At 41.5% G+C, this 20,030-nt stretch overlaps 1 protein-coding gene across 1 annotated transcript in view; it reads right to left on the reverse strand.

Moving 5' to 3' along the window:
* The window catches only part of ldlrad3 (low density lipoprotein receptor class A domain containing 3), a 96,385-nt gene that overhangs the window by 22,837 nt on the left and 53,518 nt on the right, over positions 1-20,030 (reverse strand). The window contains exons 3-4 of the mRNA XM_080474708.1: positions 15,759-15,884; positions 13,468-13,602 (exon numbers count right to left, since the gene is read on the reverse strand). Coding sequence (XP_080330834.1) covers positions 13,468-13,602; positions 15,759-15,884 — 261 coding nt within the window. The remainder of the gene's footprint in view (positions 1-13,467; positions 13,603-15,758; positions 15,885-20,030) is intronic.

Below are 20,030 nucleotides of genomic sequence, written 5' to 3' on the forward strand. Positions count from 1 at the left end.
GGGGGTCTCCAATTCAAATCCTGAATGTCGCGAGAAAGTCATCTACTGTAACGGGATGTTTCTGGAGACTGAAAATTCTGCACGATTTATAGTTCAGAAAATTAATACAATTACTTAGATTTCAAGGACAACTTTTAAATGCCGAAGTCTTCACCTTGAATGACGAAGGTCAATCTGTCATAACGAGTGGCGTCATCTTCTCAGACCAGAAAAAAAAAAACCTCTAGCAGAGTCAAACTACCCCGAGCATGGCAAGCTAGCGCTGCAAAGCAGCCGTCGTTTGGTGCAGGTTAATATACAAAGGCTGTGATTAAATGTGGATTATTTTTCTTTTTTTTATGGAACATCCTACATGTTACCCTGTTTTCATTTTCTCCATGAGCATTCGGTCGAATCGCGCTGGTTCATGGGATGCCATCTCTTTGTCTCTTGCAGCTATTTTAAAGTTGCTGTTTACTCCAGCACTGCTGTGCAATTGCTCCAACTAGTGGTGGGGCGAGTGCATGACACTTGAGCAGCCTCATACGGGGATAAAACAAAGCCAACTAGTGTTTCTGGAGCTGACTAGTGAAGACCGGCCAATTCTCTGGGACTAGTAGACTTCTTGTAACAAACCTTGTAAAGAGTCAGGATGTGACAGAGTCATTGTTCATCAATGCAACACCTCCCTCGAGACGATATCCTGTAATTATCAAACTGCTCACACATGTATAAGCAGATTTGCACACTCTATAAGCACATTTCTTTCCTCTAAAGCTGCTTTAGTGAAGCTCTCAACGGTTCCCTATACCTCATGTTTCTTTTCTCTCCTCCATCCTCCAGCAAGGTTTATAACACGTCTGTGGCACGTACATGAGCTCCAGGCAATATCGAACAATGGGATCAACAATAGGAAAAGGGTAGAGAAGGAACAGCGAGAGGAAACGAAAAGAGAAATAGAGTGATAGAGGAGATGAAAAAAAAAATACTGCAGAAACAGAGAAGTATTATCATTCCAACTATTCAATTTAAGCCTTGTGCATGTGAACAAAGTGACCGCAGACTGCCAGAGGAAGCAGGAGCAGAGAACAAAGGCGAGAGTAGAAAGCGTATGATGAGAGGAGTCAAGACAGTGGGGCAGGAGGTGGTGAAATTATAAAAAGAAGTGATGAGAAAAGGTTGGAGATAGGCGCCGAATGCCAAAACTGAGAAATGTTGATGGGAGTCTAATGGTACATGAGCAGAATGAGTCAGACAGAAAGAAGGGTGGGGGATAATAAGAAAGAAAGACAGCTTTGGAGAAAGATGGTGGTGAATCCCAGTAATTACTATGAATGAGACCACTGTTGCATACAGGGACTAATCTGGGCCCCCTATTCAATCTCTGTGTTTCAAAATGACCCCCTTCATAATGTCCCACTGTGCGGTTTTTCTCTGGTCCCCTGACTTCCCTCTCGTGATTCAAATCCTGCTTTCCATTTCATTTGTTGTTTTCATCCTTACCTTCTCTCGTTTTGTCTCACCTGCTTTATTTCAGTCCCACACCACCACTCTTTGTCTTCCATCCACTCATCCTGATCATTCGCTCTTTTGTTTCTCTTTCCCCAGCGCTTCCCTCTGTTCTGCTCTTACCTTTCGCTTCCTGCACCTGCCTCTCAGGTTCCTGCCTGTTTATTCCCATGTCTGCAGATACCTTGTTTCCTGCGTGCTTTCTCATCTTTTCCACCCGCTCAGCTCCTCTCTTAACGGCCCTTGATGTTTTTTTTCCACTCTCTACCAGCACCCATGACCCCTTCCCCATTTACAGTTTCCAGCTCTCTCACTCCGTCTGCCTCTTTGTCCTCCCCCTTGATTCCCCGTTTCTCCATACAATGAATCCAGAGGGTTTTTATCTTTTTTCCTCAATGGCTTTGCCACTCTCCCTAATCCCTCATCTCCATCAGCTTCCCTCTTGCTCTCTATCACTCTCTCCCCTGTGCTTTCCTCCTCTCTTCCGCTCCATCGTCTTCACACTCACATTTTGCTCTTTTTCTTCCCATCTTCTACCCCCTCGCCTTCCTTTACCATCTCCTCTCACATTGCTATTTTCTCACTCTCTCTGACATGCAATTCCTCCTTTCTCTCTCTGGGGCACTCTGCTTTTTCCTCTGTTGCACTTAACACCCCCCCCCCCCCCCCCCTTCATTTTGCCTTTCCCTGATGGATACATTGAAGCCAAATGTATACATGAATGCCCACATCTCTAAGTCATACTCACCTATACCATCATCCAGACACACATCTGCATCCTATCACGGCTTAGTAATTGGCTGGGTTCTATGTCTGTAGAGTAATACCTCCTGTGCAACCGTATTAGAGGAGAATGCCCCCTTACGGCACTGGCAGACAACGCATTTACAGGAAATAGCCCGGCCTATTACAGCAAGAGCTGACTGGCCCCTAATGCATTACTCAAGATGTGTGTTTACTCACGATGGCTGCAAACCGGATGATGATGCCATTTAGTAATTAATGCCAGATCAGTTACTATGAGGCTGTCCATTAAATAAATGCTAACCATGGAATCACTCAAACATTTTTACAGCATTCAGCACTTTAAGATCTTTTTCATGAACCAAAAGCCAAATAAAAGCAAACAACGGGAGAGCCTGACATAGTGATTTCGGAGCCTAAATGAGGGGTATTAAGACAGCCACTTCTAATGATAACCTGCAATGAAACACCAGCTGCCAGTGTTGATTACTCCCTATTTGTCTTTCAGTTACCACAATTTATTTTTATTTCACGTTACCCAAACCTCTTCAGCTTAGTGACACTGGGAATCCATTTCTGACCTAACACTATGATTTACTAGAGCAGGCAGGAGTTATAATGCTACTAAGTGACTCTGCTACTTACGGATGGGTGCATTAGACATGCCTCGAGAAAAGATAATAAGGTTAAAAAAGAAAAGAAAAAAGAAATAGAAAAAAACTAGTGCAGGGAAATTAAATTGAGCTCTGGGCACATAACCATCTATGTAAAGTATGATATCTACATTTCTCCCACTTTCATAAAAGCTATTAAAGAGAAAGAAATTCTATTCGGTGTACCTCTTCTCTCCAGTTTTCAACTCAAATTAATGTGGTTTAAAAATGCAAAAGCAGCATTTTCCACTACTGATGGGCAAAAAAGAGCTAAGATACAAAGAAGTGGTGAATTTAGACATTAATTCAAAATGAAGAAAAAGAATCTGAAGAGATTATATTTTTAATGGCCCTGTAGGCATCCATGAAGCACACACAATGCAAGAGGCAAGCTCGTTTATACACAGAAAAAAATGGTGTATTGTCAAAGGTACTGTAAATGACTTCAGAGAATGCAGAGATTAAGAGGAGAAAAGTATCAGGAGAGGGATAGAGAGGGCCTCATTCAAGTGCCACATAGTTTACACGGTGATCTCAGCTCCTTTTCTGCTGTCAGCCAACCTGCGAGTGTGTGCTGAGGGGCCAGCGAGGGGCCCGCCTTTCAAGCCAAGTGTCGATGGAGCAGGGAAACACGACAGTCGAGGCCGGGATTAAAACACTTGAATGCAAATGTGATGCTCGCAGAAGCATAAATCAGTGAGTTAACGGCCTTGTTTTTTGTCCTATTTGGGGTTTTCACATTTAGTTTTTTACTATCACTTTGAATATCTAATATTTCAGAATCAGACCACTAATTGCAATTCAGTTCACAATTCAGTGGCTGTCGATGACCCCATCACAGAGAACTTATTTTGTCTCTTTTAGAATAAATGTGAATACATTAGAAGAATACTCTCACAGTACAAAGACCTCGAGTGGAAAAATACACCACCTGGAACCAGAACTTAGCAACCACACAAAAACACAACACCACTGCATAATTAAAGTGACCTATCCCAGGCAGTCAGACTCTGTGTGATACCATTCAAATTACAGACCAACCATTCCCCAGCCAGCCCTTTAGAAATCATTATTATTTTAAAACTTGCACAATAGCATTGAATGTGACAGCATGGGGGAAACTCCAGAATATGGCAAACTGCACACATTTCTCCATCAATTGCAATGTCTGTAAGGGATATTAAACATTTTCTACTATTAAAAATGCCACACCCTGTCCCTCTTAATCTGAAAAAGCCCACATGTCTGAGGCACTTAGGGTAGGACTGAACTTGGCTTTGTTATTGTTTACAGAAGTGGGGTCACACATTGGACACTGTGTATCTGGGCTGCGATGGACTGCTGGCCTGTCCAGCGTGCACCCTGCCTCCGCCTCGAGATCCGCTCCAGCGTCTTGCGACTGAAAGTTGGATGAAGTGGTGTGTAAGATTGATGGGTTTAGAAGCAAAGGCTCTGGTCCCAACTTTTATGAGAAGTGTCGCCGCCATCAATTTAAGAAATAAGGTAATATAACCACTTGGCATGAAGTAGGCTCCCGACACCCCTTGTACCGAGAGCACAGCAGCGTTCAATACGCTCCACACCGGACGTAGCTATGCTGTATTGAGCTTCGCTGTCTCATCTCATTCACTGGGTTTTTTCATGCACCTTACACTGCTGTTGCTGTGCTTTGTCTGTGCCCTCTTTTGTTGTTGTCGTTGTGATGGCTTGTTTCTTGTTCCATGAATTGCAGTCTTATTCACATTGTATATATACAAACAAAAAAAATCGATGCAGAATCATATTTGATTCATTTGGAGGAGGTGCGAAACTGAGTTTTAAGTAATATTTTTATGAAAGATAAATTTTTTTCAGTGTTGCCCATTATATTTAGTGTGTGGAATAGATTCAAAAGAAGAGAAAATAATTGCGTAGGAGCCATTTATTATTGGCAGGTTATTCAGTGTATTCAAATATTTACTGTTGTTGCATGATTTGGACACTTGGTGGCAGTAGTTGGGCACAGGCTGCATATATTAGGGGGCAGAGGTCACAGAGGAGGGCACAGGTGGGGGGGGGGGGGGGGGGTAAATGGTTCTCACCGGGCCAGGAAACGTGACAGGAACAAAATGGGGAAAAATGTACAGCTCTCTGTAGGAAAACCCATTATGTTCATCATTTGCTTTTCATTATCTACTATGAGAACACTGATTAGGAATTACGTTTCTTTGGTCTGCGTGGGTTCACTCCATACCACCTGTGCAGTAATGACAATAATCGGACTTTGAAAAATTGTCATTAGAAATTGTATCACGTTTTTATGTTCACACCGTCCCAAATCTTTGGAACTGCGACCTGTTCACAAAACAATCGTGTGTGTACTTCCACACAACTCTGCACTGACTGCACTCCCATCAAACACTTATAGTATAAAATTACAGACATTTTATCCCCCCCTCTCGGTCTCTTGAGTCCTATTTCCTCCTTTCTTCCTGTTGAGGGACACATCTCCAGTTAATCGAGACAAATTGTCTGGTACATTAGTTCTTATAGCTGTAACTACCAGTGAGGGAGGTTTAACAATAGACTTGGCTCCTCCTAAATGTCTGGGCCCTTTCTATAATTCAATTCAAAGCACTTGCTGTATTATCTTAAATTGCACTCAAGTTAATCACAATAATTTGATTATTCATCCTAAATGAGAGAAGAGTAAAAGTTTTATTTCGGGAGCCTTCATATCAACCATTTTTTTACTCTGTCATATTCCATCTTGTCTCACTATTAATGTGATGACACATTCACGAAACACAAAGCCATCAAAATAACAAACTGTATATTGATAACTTCAAACCGAAAATGCAGCCCAAAGTGCGTCACAAGGAAGAACATAAAAGGACATTAAAAACATCTAAGCCATCAAAAGCTGGTTAAAACATAAAGTTAATAAAAAACAAAGTTATCAACTAGTAAACAAAATTCTAATCCTGAAAAGATAATAACAGGGTTGTCTAATGTTTTATGCCTTTCATACAAAAACGGCACAACTCTACTGAACAGCAACAGATGGACTATTGTTGGAGAGAAATTCCTCCACTCGTCTGTGGGTGCAGGTCGTCACTTGACCAGCATCACCATAGAGACTGAATGAGGATTCTTGTAAGAAAGGAAAGGTTGTTCATTTACAGAAGCTTGAAGAGTAACGGCTAACTGGTCCTGAGCCCCCCCCCCCCCCCCAAACACACACACACACACACACACACACACACACACACACACACACACAGAAAGGCAAAAAGGGGGATAAACAAAAGATGGAATTGACTTCACATGACTACACATACACAGTATACTTTCTCTACATAAGACTATGCACTCTACAACTGTACAAGTCAAAACCAATTTTATCTGCAATACAAATGAATGAAACAGGAAGCTGCACCCCGTCAGTTCAACGCTGCCAGCAGCAGCTCGACGCTTCTCGCCAACTGCTTGGACTGCAGCAGCCACGAGTCCCCGAGCACTGCTTTGTGAACATGCGTGAGGCAACGAAAAGCAGAAAACCTGAAACTTTTCCAGTGTTCCAATCCATGGGTGGTGACATGTGCAACACCCCCCTATTTGTGCCTGTCAAGTGTGCGTTGGCTCTGATAAACTGGCACTATTACATTCCACTCCTACACCTCAGTCTACTGCCATTCTATTCCCCTACACCATTTCACGCTCCCTCCCACACCTTTTCTCTTTCTGCCAGCTCTCTTGAGCGCTGCTGACGTAGGACATGAGCCGACCAACATCTCAGTGTGGGTCTCGTCACAAGCGCAAAAATTGCGCATGGAGTAAGTTGTCACTTTAATCTACAGCGTCTATATTCTTTGTGGCCTAAGTTTGTCAGAAATCAATGTGGGGATGTGTGAAAAGCCATTAGCAAGCTAAAGGACACCAACATTAAATACAGGCTGAGGGATTTTTAATCACTCTGACATTCATTGTTCTTTACATGTTACACTGACACAACATATTAATGTCCATTTTGTTGACAATGTTAATGGGGGCAGGAGTTACTGCTGGGTGTCAGCACACAGTCACTGTATGTGCAGCCCGGGCTGAGTTACGACTATTTATTGGCCCTGCAAATGGTGAAGCTGAGAAGGCAGGTTGTTGAATGTATAGCTCTAATGCAAAACAGCAGATGCAGTACTAGTGAATCTATCGAGGAGTTCTTACAAAGCCTTAGGAGGATATAACAAACAGAAAGCTGCAGATTACCCTCTGTGGGAGGGGAGTTTCCCTGGAGTTTAAAATGAGGGATTTGACTTTTCAGAGTGTGCGCTCACTACACAAACTAGAAGGTTACAACTGCTTATTGTACTGTCGGTGGGGCTTTAGGGAGTCTCTGGATGTGTGCTTATAGTGGAGGATAGAGGCAGTCTAGAGATGTGTAGCAATCTCTGTGAAGTAATATATCTCAATTTCGACAACAAGATTAAGGATAACGCAAATCTGTCGATGTGTCTATGGTAAGGACAGAGGGAGTCGGCACGTGTGCCTATAGTTGGAGACAGAGGGAGTCTGTGGATGAGTGCATATGGTCAGAGACAGGGGGAGTTTATGGATCTGAGATTATTGTTAGAATAGAAGAAACAGTCTGAGCCCGTGTGCCTATGGTTGCAGATAGGGGAGTCTGTGGATGGGTGCATATGGTGGTCAAATTAGAGCTCACTGACACACTTGCGCTTTAATTGGACAGGTATTTATGCAATATGACAATTTCCCCTGACAGGCACTGTGAAAAGTTTTGCAAAATGAGAAGCTTATCAGACAACACAAAGGAAACCAGCAGGTTTAAATATGCATGGTCATTTTCAATAAGAAAACCATAGTGCCACAATAATGCAGATCTCACGTTTTGTTTAATGGGTGAGTTGACTTTCATTAAATCAATCAGGGTCAGGGGTGAAGTCAGCTGCCAACATTTTGACAGTATAGTCATGTACCAACCTAATGTTACATGTCAGCTTGGTGCCCAAGGTCTCATTCTGACTGACGCCTCTCTGAAGACATGCAGGCCAATCATTAGTTTGATGGGGTCACTTGTAAAGTCCATAATGAAACATTAAAGAACAATGTAGTGAGAATTGTGCTTCCTAGGATGCACAGTGCACACTACAATCATGCATATGTATAAATTTTTGGTTGGTTTAGGGATTTGCTGCTCATCTCTATAAGGGTCTGAAAATAACAAAATATGCTAACTACAAAACACAACGAGGCACTATGAAAACAAAGACCCACCCATGGGTGCAATTCTTTTGTTCTAAGAGTGATGCAACAGACCCTTGAGTCAAAAGACTATAAATAATTTAGTTTACAATGCAATGTAATGTAAATCTCATGTAGATGGCTTTTTGCACCAAACAATGTAAATGCACTCCAGGATGCGTTCTGAATTTCTAAATTTCTGAACCATTGTACACTGACACTTCCCTTCTGTTCACAGGAAGAAACTCCCTTGAAGCTTGGAGGCTTTTAATGTGAATCAAAGCATGTGTATGGACTTGAAGAATTTAAGGATTTAATCGTCCACTTAATGCTCTAATATTAATAGAAAAACACAGTTAGACTAGTGGATGCAGCAGTGAAAGTTGCATCTACTAGAAATCTCTCTCGTGCTATGTGGAGAGCAGCAGCACGTCATGAAACCCAATGCTGCGTTACCACAACTTCACCAAGTTTTTACGTCTAAGAATATGACAACAAAACACAATCCTTTGATGCTGCAGACTATACAAAGCATGCCTTATCTTCAAAAACACACAAAGCCAGCAGAGAGCTTTTGAAGCTCTCAAACCATCCCCTGGCCCGCTATTCCCACCTTCACATCCTTTACCCTTCGCTTCACTTCTTTACTTTTTCTCTCGTCTATGCTTCACTTAAGGAAAAAAGGACAAGCTGGAGCTTCTTTGAGATAGAGGAGGTTTAAGCATTTATCACAATCACACTCTCTCACAGTCTTTCCACACTGTCCAACACTCGTTGTCGGCTCGTATTAATTAATGCGTAATGAGAGACGCTGATGTGAGTGTTTCGAATCAATTACTTTTCTTGACCTCTTCTTAAAGGCTTCTCTACTATGTTCCAAGACTTGTCAGCTCTGGTCTTCACTTTTTGTCAGTGACCTTCACAAAGCTGTGTCTGGAGGTTGTGCTGTTCTTTTGTGCAATTAAACATGCAGGACAACTTCTGTTTGATATACTGTGGCTCCTGATCTGATTGCGTATTTGTGCATTCGTGCACTCACGCACACACGGAGTGGCTCTGTTGTTCTCGGAGAAGGCTCCGCCAGCATCTGGCTAAGTCCTGTTTGCCCCGCGGCAGTTTTTCAACAACAATTCGTTGCAGGGGCAAGCATGAATTCCCTTGTTCCACTCTCCATCCCTTCGTATAAGCAGACTGGAGGACCGGTGGGTGCAAAGTGAAGCACAGCTTTGGAAAACTAGCTTTCATGTCGTTTCTTGTTTCCAGAGTTAGCTCCTCGACCTCGGGGCTCGACTTGAGATGGATGCGGCTCTCATCCCCTCCTGCTTATCACTACCCCTCACTCACTTCCATCCAAATCCCGTCTTTTCTCTGCGAAATCACCTGTGTCTCTTTGCTTACCTCCATCTTCCTGCCCATTGCTATTCATTGCTTCCTGCGACTCCATTTCTGGTTCACTATATTATGTTTATGTGGTGCACTTCGCGTTCCTTTATCTCAGATATCCATTACAGTTGTCCCATCCCACTCCTTTTATCTCACGGCGTGATGATTGCACCAATGCATTTACTGAAGATTGTGCATTGTTACAGAGGACCGTCTGCCACTTTACCACCTCTCTGCTATTTGAAAAAATCAATTACCCCTAAAATAAAACAATAAACAGTAAGAGCAGCGCTCTGCTTTTCTGTCAGCGCCTAACTGTGCTTCATTGTTTCAAACAACTCTGATGGCAAATAGAAACACTGGAGGCATTAAAAGAAGAAAAATAAACAAAAAAAACAGCAGCTTGGTGTTGCCTCTGCAATTTTTATTGCCTGACACCTTTAGGGCGGCATAACCAAACCTATAAACACAGTAATGATCTGTACACTGACACACAACTGGCTGATCTCTTACTCGACTGTTCAAATAGGAGGCAAATGTGGAAACACGGACGGATGTAATTATGAGTAGAGGAAGATGAATTGAAGGGAAAGGACGAAGCGAAAGTAAGGAAGAAGATGTTATGCTCAGGTGGCTAAGAGCGGATATTGCATACCTTATCTGTCACCTGCAGGTCGGGGCTTATTGTAGTGAGTCAGAACATGAATGCGAGGCAAGTAAAAATGTGCACGTGTGTCTAAATGTGTGTGCACGCATGAGGAATGCAAAGAGTGAAACTGCAGTGCAGCTTACGCTCAGTGTGACGATGAAAAAAAAACCAATAACAAAACAATGGTGAGCCACAATACACTAAGAACTTCTCAACATTTTTACATAATGTTGTGCTAAAAACGTTTATTTACTGTATTTACAAACACACTAGGATGATTAAAAGAAATGTTGAGATTTGACAGTCCAACTTGATCTGATTCTCCAAAGACGAGGCAACAGAAGGTGAAGAGCTCCACAATCCAGGTTAATACTCATAACATCTGAGCTCCACACATACAAACACTACAATGAAATCTGTGCTGACAAGAAGTCTCAAGGAATCTAATAACAACGGCACATCCAAATAGACTCAGGTGAGAACACAATTTTTCAGAAGTTGAATTGAAAATGTGCAAATAGCTCAGCTGGAAAATGCAGGCATTTTTATGATAAGATAAAAGTGGTACTCCATCACCTGTAGATACTCTGTCAAACCTCTCAGTCAACCATAGCAGATCTTTTTTCATAAAACTGCCTCAAGGAATGTTTTTTTTTTTTCCTTTTTAAGAAATAGAGTTTAAAAATTGCACTCAGGGCCCGCAGTACTATGTATCATAAACCACTTGGTGGATTTTCACAGCACTCATACAAAAGTACATGAGCGTTTTATGGTATTACGTGCCAGAGTAGAAAAACACAGATAAAGTTTTCCACTGTATATACTGCGGGAGAGAATGAAGAAAAAAAGATAAAAAGAGAGCAGTACTTATCAGTGAATTATTTTTAAAGATGAAAGAATAGTTATCTTGATTATATTAGATAATTTTTTTTGCCCACGGTCGCCTGCAGTAACCGTCGATGGCTTTAGTTTCTAGTATTCGTTTTAAAGGCTGCTTTCTGAGCCCCAGATTCCACAACGATACAGAGCTACTGTCTGCCGGCTCACACTGGAGTTGGTATTGTTGACTTGTCAATGAGGAAACGGAATGCAGTGGACACAGATATCAATCAATATTTCTGCATCACAACACATTTCTGTTCAGCATTCTGTGCCTCTGCACTGAGATACAGAGTGTAGAGAAGGATGGGCTTGTAATTATGGATGGACTAACCTTCATTTCTCTCCAGCAAGCACACCGAGGAAATAATGGGTTCGCTCCTTCTGTTTTACTAATTAAGTTCATTTAAAGAAAAAAAATAAAGAAAAAAGGTTGACTAACGATAGCTTATTAAATTTAGATCGGAGAGGTATTCCATTAGTAGACTAATTATATGAAGCATAAAAACAAATTCTGCAGTTATGACTCGACATTTAGTCAGTAGTCGAAGGGCCGTTTTTCACGACTCAATGAAAACTTAAAGAATAAGTAGCTCCGAAAACTTTCACCTTGATTTACTGCTTTGATCATTTCAAGCCCACTGAGTCACTACCACAGCGCTCCCTCCCCTGTTTATCAGGCATGTTTTGTCTCTGGAGTTTCAGGGAAGTTTCTGCTGAGTTTGCTCCCCTCCCTGCTGGTAATAACATTACTGTCTTGTGGCCTATAGATGCTGACGGGGTACTGTCATTTTTATTCTATTTTTTTTAAGTTGAATCATTTCTCTTTTATTTTGCATTTCTCGCAGACTTTTATCTTCCAGCATAAATCAACGTGACAGCAGCACCTCAACAGGAGGACAGAGATATACAAAATAGTTTAGTTTTTGTCTGTCTACATTTGCTTGCCTGAGGTTACATGTAAATCAGAGTTGGACAGTTTGCTAGTGGAGGCACAGCTGAAGTGTTGACAGTGGCTGACAGTCATGCCAGCAGAATGAGAATGGCATTTCAGATATATATGGTAGCTGCCAGCGAATCTGACATTCTATATGGGAAGGCATCGGACTCACCATCAGGGATCAAAACTGCGTTACAGTGCGAGTCGGCACAATATCATCAAACGTTAAGCTAATGATGCTGGGATGTGTGCCTCGCTATCAAATAGGAATGGTGGAGCAGTTTATGTCTTCTTTGGTGTAAAGTTTTATCTGTCAGCAGCTCTGCAGCATCTTTATAAACCGCAGACTGCGGAGTGCATTTCTAAAGAAATGTCTCCAGAGATATCTGATGATGTGACATATTGAGTGACAGAATATACCCCAAACCCACTATCGTCATTTCAATAGTGTATCCACCAGCTTCCACCTGTTGGGAAATCTGCTGCAAAGTTTACTGCCAATAACTCAGACAATTGTGGCCTGATAACAAACAACACTAGGATAGTTACAAGCCTTTAAATGCTTTGTGTTGTTGCTGTGAATGTATGCAGAGTGAAGCTAATGAACTAAATGGAGACACAGAGCCTATTGGCTATGACAAGACTGGAAAAACTCATTTAACTCATCCAGCATTTTCTTGTGTTTCTGCGGGTATGTCGAGCCGACTGAATCACAGGCACCGTGTGGGACTAATCACTCTCTCTCATCTCTCGATAAAAGATTATCATCTGGGTGACGGTCTTGGGGCTGTGTAATTATAGTACATGTAAAAAGGGAGTGCCATTTGTTATCTTCACCTTAATTGATTGTGAGCTCATGTGAAAACATTCACTTTTTCCATTTAGAGTCAAGCACCTATCAGGAGAAAAAACCTGGTGTCGACACATGATTGAGACACTCGTTTTATTCATTGTTCTTCATGAAATATATGCGCTACGTTTATTGAAGACTTTATGAACATAAACCATTATTTGTTTGTTTTAGTGTAGACATGGTCCTTCTATCTGGAGCTTGTGATGAAAGTCTTCACCACACTGTGGTTCAATCTGGGCTCAGCAGTTATGCTTTAAATGTCGTCATATAGCTTTTTATAAGCCAAAGTCGTGTTCTGGCATGGCCTGTAAGTTTTACATCTATATTGTATTGCAGAGATAACAGTTTTTTTGTATGGATATAACGTATCCTCTAACAAGTCTCTGTTGCAGTAGTTGAATGTGCTCATGAATGTAATTCAGGTTTCATAATATTTTCTCCTCCTGTGAATTCTCAGTTTTGAATTTAGTCGAGGTAGCATAGCACCTCGAACCACTGTAAAAATAAAAGAAAACTTCAGCCCAATGAAGGGAATGAAAAATGTCTAGTTTACCATAAGTCACAGCTCTTCTACACACAGCCTGTTTGTTTGAGAGCTGGATGTTTTGTTCCGATGGCAACCTTTCACTTCATAGTTTACCTGCAGTGGTCAGGCAGAGTTCCTCATCGCTGTTGTCCTGGCAGTTGTCCTGTCCATTGCACAAGAAGCTGCGGTCTACGCAGCGACCGTTTCGACACTTGAAGCGAGCCTCCGAGCACACCAGCGGGTTGCCTGCTGTGGATGACACAGGGCAGAGGTCAAAGGTCACCCAGGGTTACTGCGAAAATGTTTCACTGCTCAAAGTCACAGCACGTGAGAACAAGAAGCTTATCTGTGAGTGCCTTCTGATTTTTTTTTTCTTAAAGAGACTTTATTAACATTCTGTGGGAAGCTTGTGCAATTTGTTAGAAGTCGGTTCACATGCGATACTCGCTGATCCTGTCCCATCTGCAATCCTTTGATTTGATGAAAAAATTTTGTGAGCTTTCACAAAATGAAACTTAAAAAAGCGGAATCTGACAAAATCAAAACATTAAAGGAAAAAAAAAAAAACAACATTTCAAACTTTTCAAAACATTTTAAATCCTGCAAAGCACCGCCACTCCTTTTTAGCACATGTTTCAGTTTTGGTCTTTGTTCTGCCTCTACAAAATGAGACATAATTATCTTGTGAGAAGATCCAGACAATTACACAGTCGTGACGCAGTATGTGCTGGGAGCATGGAGCAAAGCTCTATTCAAATGGGGAGATTAGATTTGTGAGCATGGGGCCCTGCAGGCTAGGAACACCGCCTCTGACAATGGACAGGGATCGGCTTGATTCACATTTCCCACTGGGAAGGCTGTGAAGGAGTCAGACAAGAACAAACTTTAAGTCTGATGGCAATGACTAATTCAGGCATTTCCTCAGTTAAAATGGGCTGACAACATTTCTATCGTTGTGAAGAGGTTTCAGATAATAACACTTTACATGTCATACGAAACGACAAAGTCCCCCACAACTCACTGCTTGTGCCAGTTATACTTTTCAATTGACATAATTATGAGTAAGGCTTTGGGCATTTGTAAAGAAACAAGAGCATTGGACAAATTCTTAAAAAAAAAACAACTTTATTATTGAAATGATTAAATCTGAAGTTGCCTTGGAGAACAGTTCAATGGGGAAGTGGGGGCTGAGATGGTTCGGTCATGAAGGGGATGCTGAGGATGGAGCTGCCAGGCAAGAGGAGAACAGGAAGTCCAGTGAGGACATTAATGGATACACTGAAGAAGGACGTGCAAGTGATTGATGTGAGGAAAGAGAATATAGAAGACAGAGTTTATTGAAAATCTGTGATCTACTGGAGCACCCCCTGATGGGAAAATGCCAAAAGAAGAAGAAGATGCTTGTGAATGAGAAGCAGGAAGAGTAACTGCTTGCTACTTTGGACAACCACACGTAGTGTTGTGGTATCTGGGAAATTAATATGAACCTTTAATTCAGTATTCCACAACCATAATAACACAGAGGTTTGATTTCTATTAACAAATTACTTTCTCGCTTCTAACAGCAGGAGTTTAAGTGTATGGAGTGAGTTTTGATTTATTTATTGGGAGTGGAATAAAAAAAAGAAAATTTAGGGGGAAAGAGAGGCGAAACTGCGGATGTACAAAACAACTATTTGAATTCTATCTCAATGGAATTGTTCCCTTTTTCTACCTTCCGGGTTCAAGATGTACATCAACTGGCACTCGGTGTTCTTTTTAATTAATTTTCATCAACAAACTAATTGACTTGTGATTCATTGCTGAAAGATCAATTCGGTTCAAAGGGAGGGGTTGTCGAACAGTTTAACGACTTGGGATGGCACTTTCATTACAGACAAACTGAAAAGCTGTTGGAAGCCAACAGAAAGCTTTTATTCTTTAGTCCAAAAAGGCCTCAGCCAACATTTCCAATAATGCACTCAGTTGCATTTTCTACTGGATCACATTTCTGAACTCCACAATCCTAATTCTGTTAAGGTTTCTCTTCTCTCTCAGGCTTGTAAAAGCTGGATCAGAAGAAAGTTCAGAAAATAACAAAAAAAAAAAAAAAGAAAAACTCTGAATACCGAACAGTATATAATGAGAGTAAAATACAGCAGAATCAAGTAAAACATGTAAGGTTTGGCCAGTATGGTGTTTACAAACAGACTGCTTTATAATAAATCGTTGACACAGTCAATTGTTGGGACTTAAATATTTTTGCTTTAATTTTCCACGTTTTGATGCACATAAAATACATTTTGAGTAATACTCAACCCAATAACTCTGATAACTGTGCATAATGGGAAAGAAGACTGATTTCTGATGACGATGGCAAGGAACAGATTGCCATTACCGTCTGCGTTTGCGGCGGCGAGACTTACTGCAGTTTTCCTCGTCGCTCCCGTCAGGACAGTCGCTGAAACCGTTGCAGCGGAAGCGTCCGATGATGCAGTGGACGCCATTGGCGCAGGCGAAGAACGTGGGCGCACACTTCGACTTGACCTTCGCTATGAGGACATGAGGAAGAAGGACAGTAAATGAGTCCGTGGGTGAAGGGGAGATGATGCAGCAACTCTCAAAGCAGTACATCATATTTTATTACAGTGTTAGCCTTGGCTGTGATGCACAGGAGGAAGGAGAACCCCACCAATAAAGCCGGCAAGTTTTTATCAAATTTTTATGGTTGTAATCCAGTAGGCACAGTAGTGCATAAAGCTTATGTTCAAGAATTAAAACTCTAAACCACACAGCTTCCTAATATTGTGCATGGTTTCATAAGTGCTTTGTTACATTAATATTCAACTAGCTATGTTTTGTCTTGTAAGTGTGACGAGTAAGGGGTGAGATCCTAAGCCCCAAACACTGATAGGGGAAGAAAACAAGTTACTGACAAAGACAAAAGGAGCATATTGTGCAGGAAAGTGTTGGTATAGATTCAGTGATTGATCAGCCTAAGTATGCAATGGGTTTTATCTCCCTGGACAGGCCTGAGACTGAGTGACGAGCCTGCAGAACATCAATGCCTGGTGTCCTCAGTTTAACGCTAGCCTCGTGGTTTTACCTCAAACACATTGATCTTTTCTGGCAGAAGGAGAAAAACAAGATAACAGGTAGATACAAGCGAAGACATCAGAAAATAAAGTCCTTAGTGGAGTTTGAGCATTGTGCAGTAAGACTGAACTAAGCTTGATCCAAACAAGTAAATTCAAAATAGATTTGAGCACATTCGCGTCTTTGCTGCCTAATTCCTAAGTTTTAATTAGTGAGCCTAACCTGTGCTAAATCTTTCATTGATCAGATCTGTTTCTTTAGTCTGATCTATGTTAAATACCTTGATTTTTCAAACCGTTTAGTACAACGTATTACAGTACACTTGAAAGACCATGAAATGAAAAATATGTTGCCCCTGCTCTGAGCGTGTGGCAATGAACTTGTTGTATTGTTGTATTATCTCTTGCTCATATATAGAAGTATTTTTCACATCAAATCTGTTCCTGTTTCTCTTCTTTTGAAATGGTGTCAAATTTTCAGATTACCCTGCACTCATGGGTATTCACCAATTCTGCATTCAGTAGAAAAATGTAAGCAGCTCAACGTGTCTCTCCTCTACAATGTCTACAGCAATGGCTCGGGCCGGTGAAGGTGTAGCACAAATGGCCAGTGTAAATTTGAATTAAATCTGTTGTTACTGCAAATTCACAAACATATGGAAATCCTACAGCATTCTGACATTGTTCAACATGGTCTTACATGCTCTCCCTGTTCCTGTGCAGATGTTCTTTGTTAACTTAACCTTCCCCAGAATCCTTGGATATGCTTGTTAGGTTAATAGGTAACTGAATTGTACTTTTTTAATGTATGGATGACTGTATATCTGTGTTAGCCCTGTGATGGACAGGCAAACTGTTCAGTGTGTATTCTGTCCTTCACTGAATGAGAGCTGGAATGGGCTATAGCCCTGACAATCTCAGCGGGGATTAATTGGGTATCTTAGATGGATGAAGTAGCAAATTTGGCTGTGAGCGCTCACTGCAGACAAAGAAAGGAAATGCTCCCATTTACAGCTAAGACACCGCTATGATACAAGTTAAATAGCAATAGAAGTTGATGCCAGAGAGGGAATAGCATAATAAATATTATGAGCCTAAGAAACAACAAAAGGATGGAACAACCCACACATCCAAACACACACAGAGGGGAAAAGTGAGTGGGCATAGTAAAAATCTCGAAGGCAGCTACCAAACATTGTGTGTGTGTGTATTTTTTTCCTTCTCAGTGCTGAATACAAAGGCTGGACTTGGCCTGCCCATAGGTTGGCACTGTGCCATCTCAAATGCCACGGGTGCACATTTTTCCCCCTGCACTATATTGTGGTAGGCTGATTTATGAGCTCTTTCAAGCTGTGGCGATTATATGTAGCAAGGCAAGGGGAGGGCAAGGCATAACAACCACAAGCGTTTGGAGCGCCCATCTCTGGGATGTAATGTAATCTGCTGAATGTGGGTGGAAGCTTGGATGAAGCCCCATCTAAGTGTCTGCTGTCCAGGTAAACAAAGGCTTCCCAGACTGTAGAGACTCAAGACAACCAAATCTCATTTTGTATGGTACGTTATATTCATTACAGTCCAAAGAGAATAAACAGACATGGCGTCGAGGCTGTATGAAAAGATAAAGAAGAAGAAAAAAAACACGACATCCAAATGCACGCTGGTGTAGATGGGTGAAATAAAATTGGCAGCCAACAAGGAAAGCGTCATCCTTTCCTCTCAATCTGTGCTTATCATAGATGTACGCCAAAGAATATTCAAACATAACAGACCAGGCCAGAATAGGATAGGAAGGAACACAACCAACCATGGTGGAAGAGAACAGAAAACAACAGAATGGAATGTCTACAATAGCGGAAGAGAAAGAACAGAACAGGATGGAAGTGATCAGAGCAAAATGAACCAAAACAGAACAAAGAACAAAACATACCAGAATAAAATGGAATACATCAGAACATGACTCGACAAAACAAAACTGTAGAGACCAAACCAGAAAATAACAAAAATAGAACAAAAAGAAATGGAACACAATAAGCATGGGAATATATCACAACACAACAGAACAGAACACAACAGAACCGAACAGAACACCCACACCAGATAAGAAATGAATGAGCGTGAAAGAATCTGATTCAAAGTGATAACAGAACTCTTGACAATCGTCAGTTGTACCCTTGTCACTCTAATTATTATCAGCTACCGAGCTGTGCGGGAAAGACAGTGGAGATATTGTGCTGAGGTCCCTCATTCACTTTCTCTCTCAACCGAATCCTCATTACCACTTCTACTGCTGGCTAGGATTCATCTGACCCAGTGTTTGTGCTGCAAATTAGCTCAAAAGTCACAGGAAGGACAAGCTCATGAAAGAAAATTTGTGGATGGGACGGACATGGCTCGGTGGCAGGATCGGGCTAATATGCTAAGCTGTATTTTGGTGTAGCTTGGCCCTTAACGGCCTTTGCTGAGCAGCTTCCAAAGCAACGAGACAAAAAATTAATTAGATGGCGTAAACTGAGGGTGGCAGAGGAAACACTAACTTATTAAGTTTCCTTTGATAGTTCTGTGACAGGCTTTGGCTTTATAAACTGCCCTCGGCTTAAACACTGCTCTTCAATCAGGTAATGCTGCTTTATTTGAGCTCCACAGTTTTATTCTTCAACCTTTCACAATCCATTACATTGTATCTTCGCCCCTTTGTCATTGCTTAACTCTGCTTTACTTTGGTGCTACATATTCTTTCTCTCCCCTGAAGCCTTTGTAGAAGTTGTTTACGAAAAGCAGGCAGGGTGTTGGAAAGCTTCCAAACTTAGTTCCAGTGTTCAGCTGAGCAGCACAAATGAAAACGAATGAGGTTAGCAGTCGAGTCGATTCCTTGAGGTAAAACTATCACTAGCAGAAAAACATGACTGGTTCACATTGAAACGCACAGTTGGAGGACATAGAAACAAAGACAAAACTGCCCCGATCTGTCTCCCTTCTGTCCTCTCTCAGGCAATTCTGGTTTAAAATGCTTGAAATATCATGAAGTTGTAAATCTTTTCCCTCAAAATCCATTGAATTTATTTTCATTGATGTAAAAGAACAGAAATCTAACATTTTCATTTTCTTAATGCAAAGGTACAACAAAGTGTAAACCTTTGCTTTCAGATGTAGCACCATGGCATATTTTGGATTTAAGAGTCAATAATTTGATAATTTAGCACAAGCGTGAAACAGAACAGCACCAGTTTTCTTGAGCCCCCTTGTGACTTCTTGATTCAAGTCAGGCCGAATCCAACAGCCCAACTCCTGTTTGCTTTGCTCTTTTCCTATACACAGCCCCATGCCCTCCACAACCCTCCCCCCTTTCTCTTTTTCCCCTGATTCCTCAGGGAGCAGAATAACTTGTTCAGCACAGGTAGGCTCAGCGATGATGGGCATGCGTGATTGACAGAGTGAGGAGACGAAGGACTGGAAGAAGTGACTAACAAGAAAGAAAACACAGTGAGAACCGAAGCCGAGCGAGAGCAGAGGCAGCTGAGAACTTCAAAGGTTTCTCTGACCTTGCCCAGCATTTCTGAGGGGAGGAAATCAATAGGTAATGGAGTCAGGGTGTAAGCAAGAAGG

The sequence above is a fragment of the Lipophrys pholis genome (genome assembly GCF_963383615.2).
Source record: "Lipophrys pholis genome assembly, chromosome: 11".
In the NCBI taxonomy this organism is placed as follows: domain Eukaryota; kingdom Metazoa; phylum Chordata; class Actinopteri; order Blenniiformes; family Blenniidae; genus Lipophrys; species Lipophrys pholis.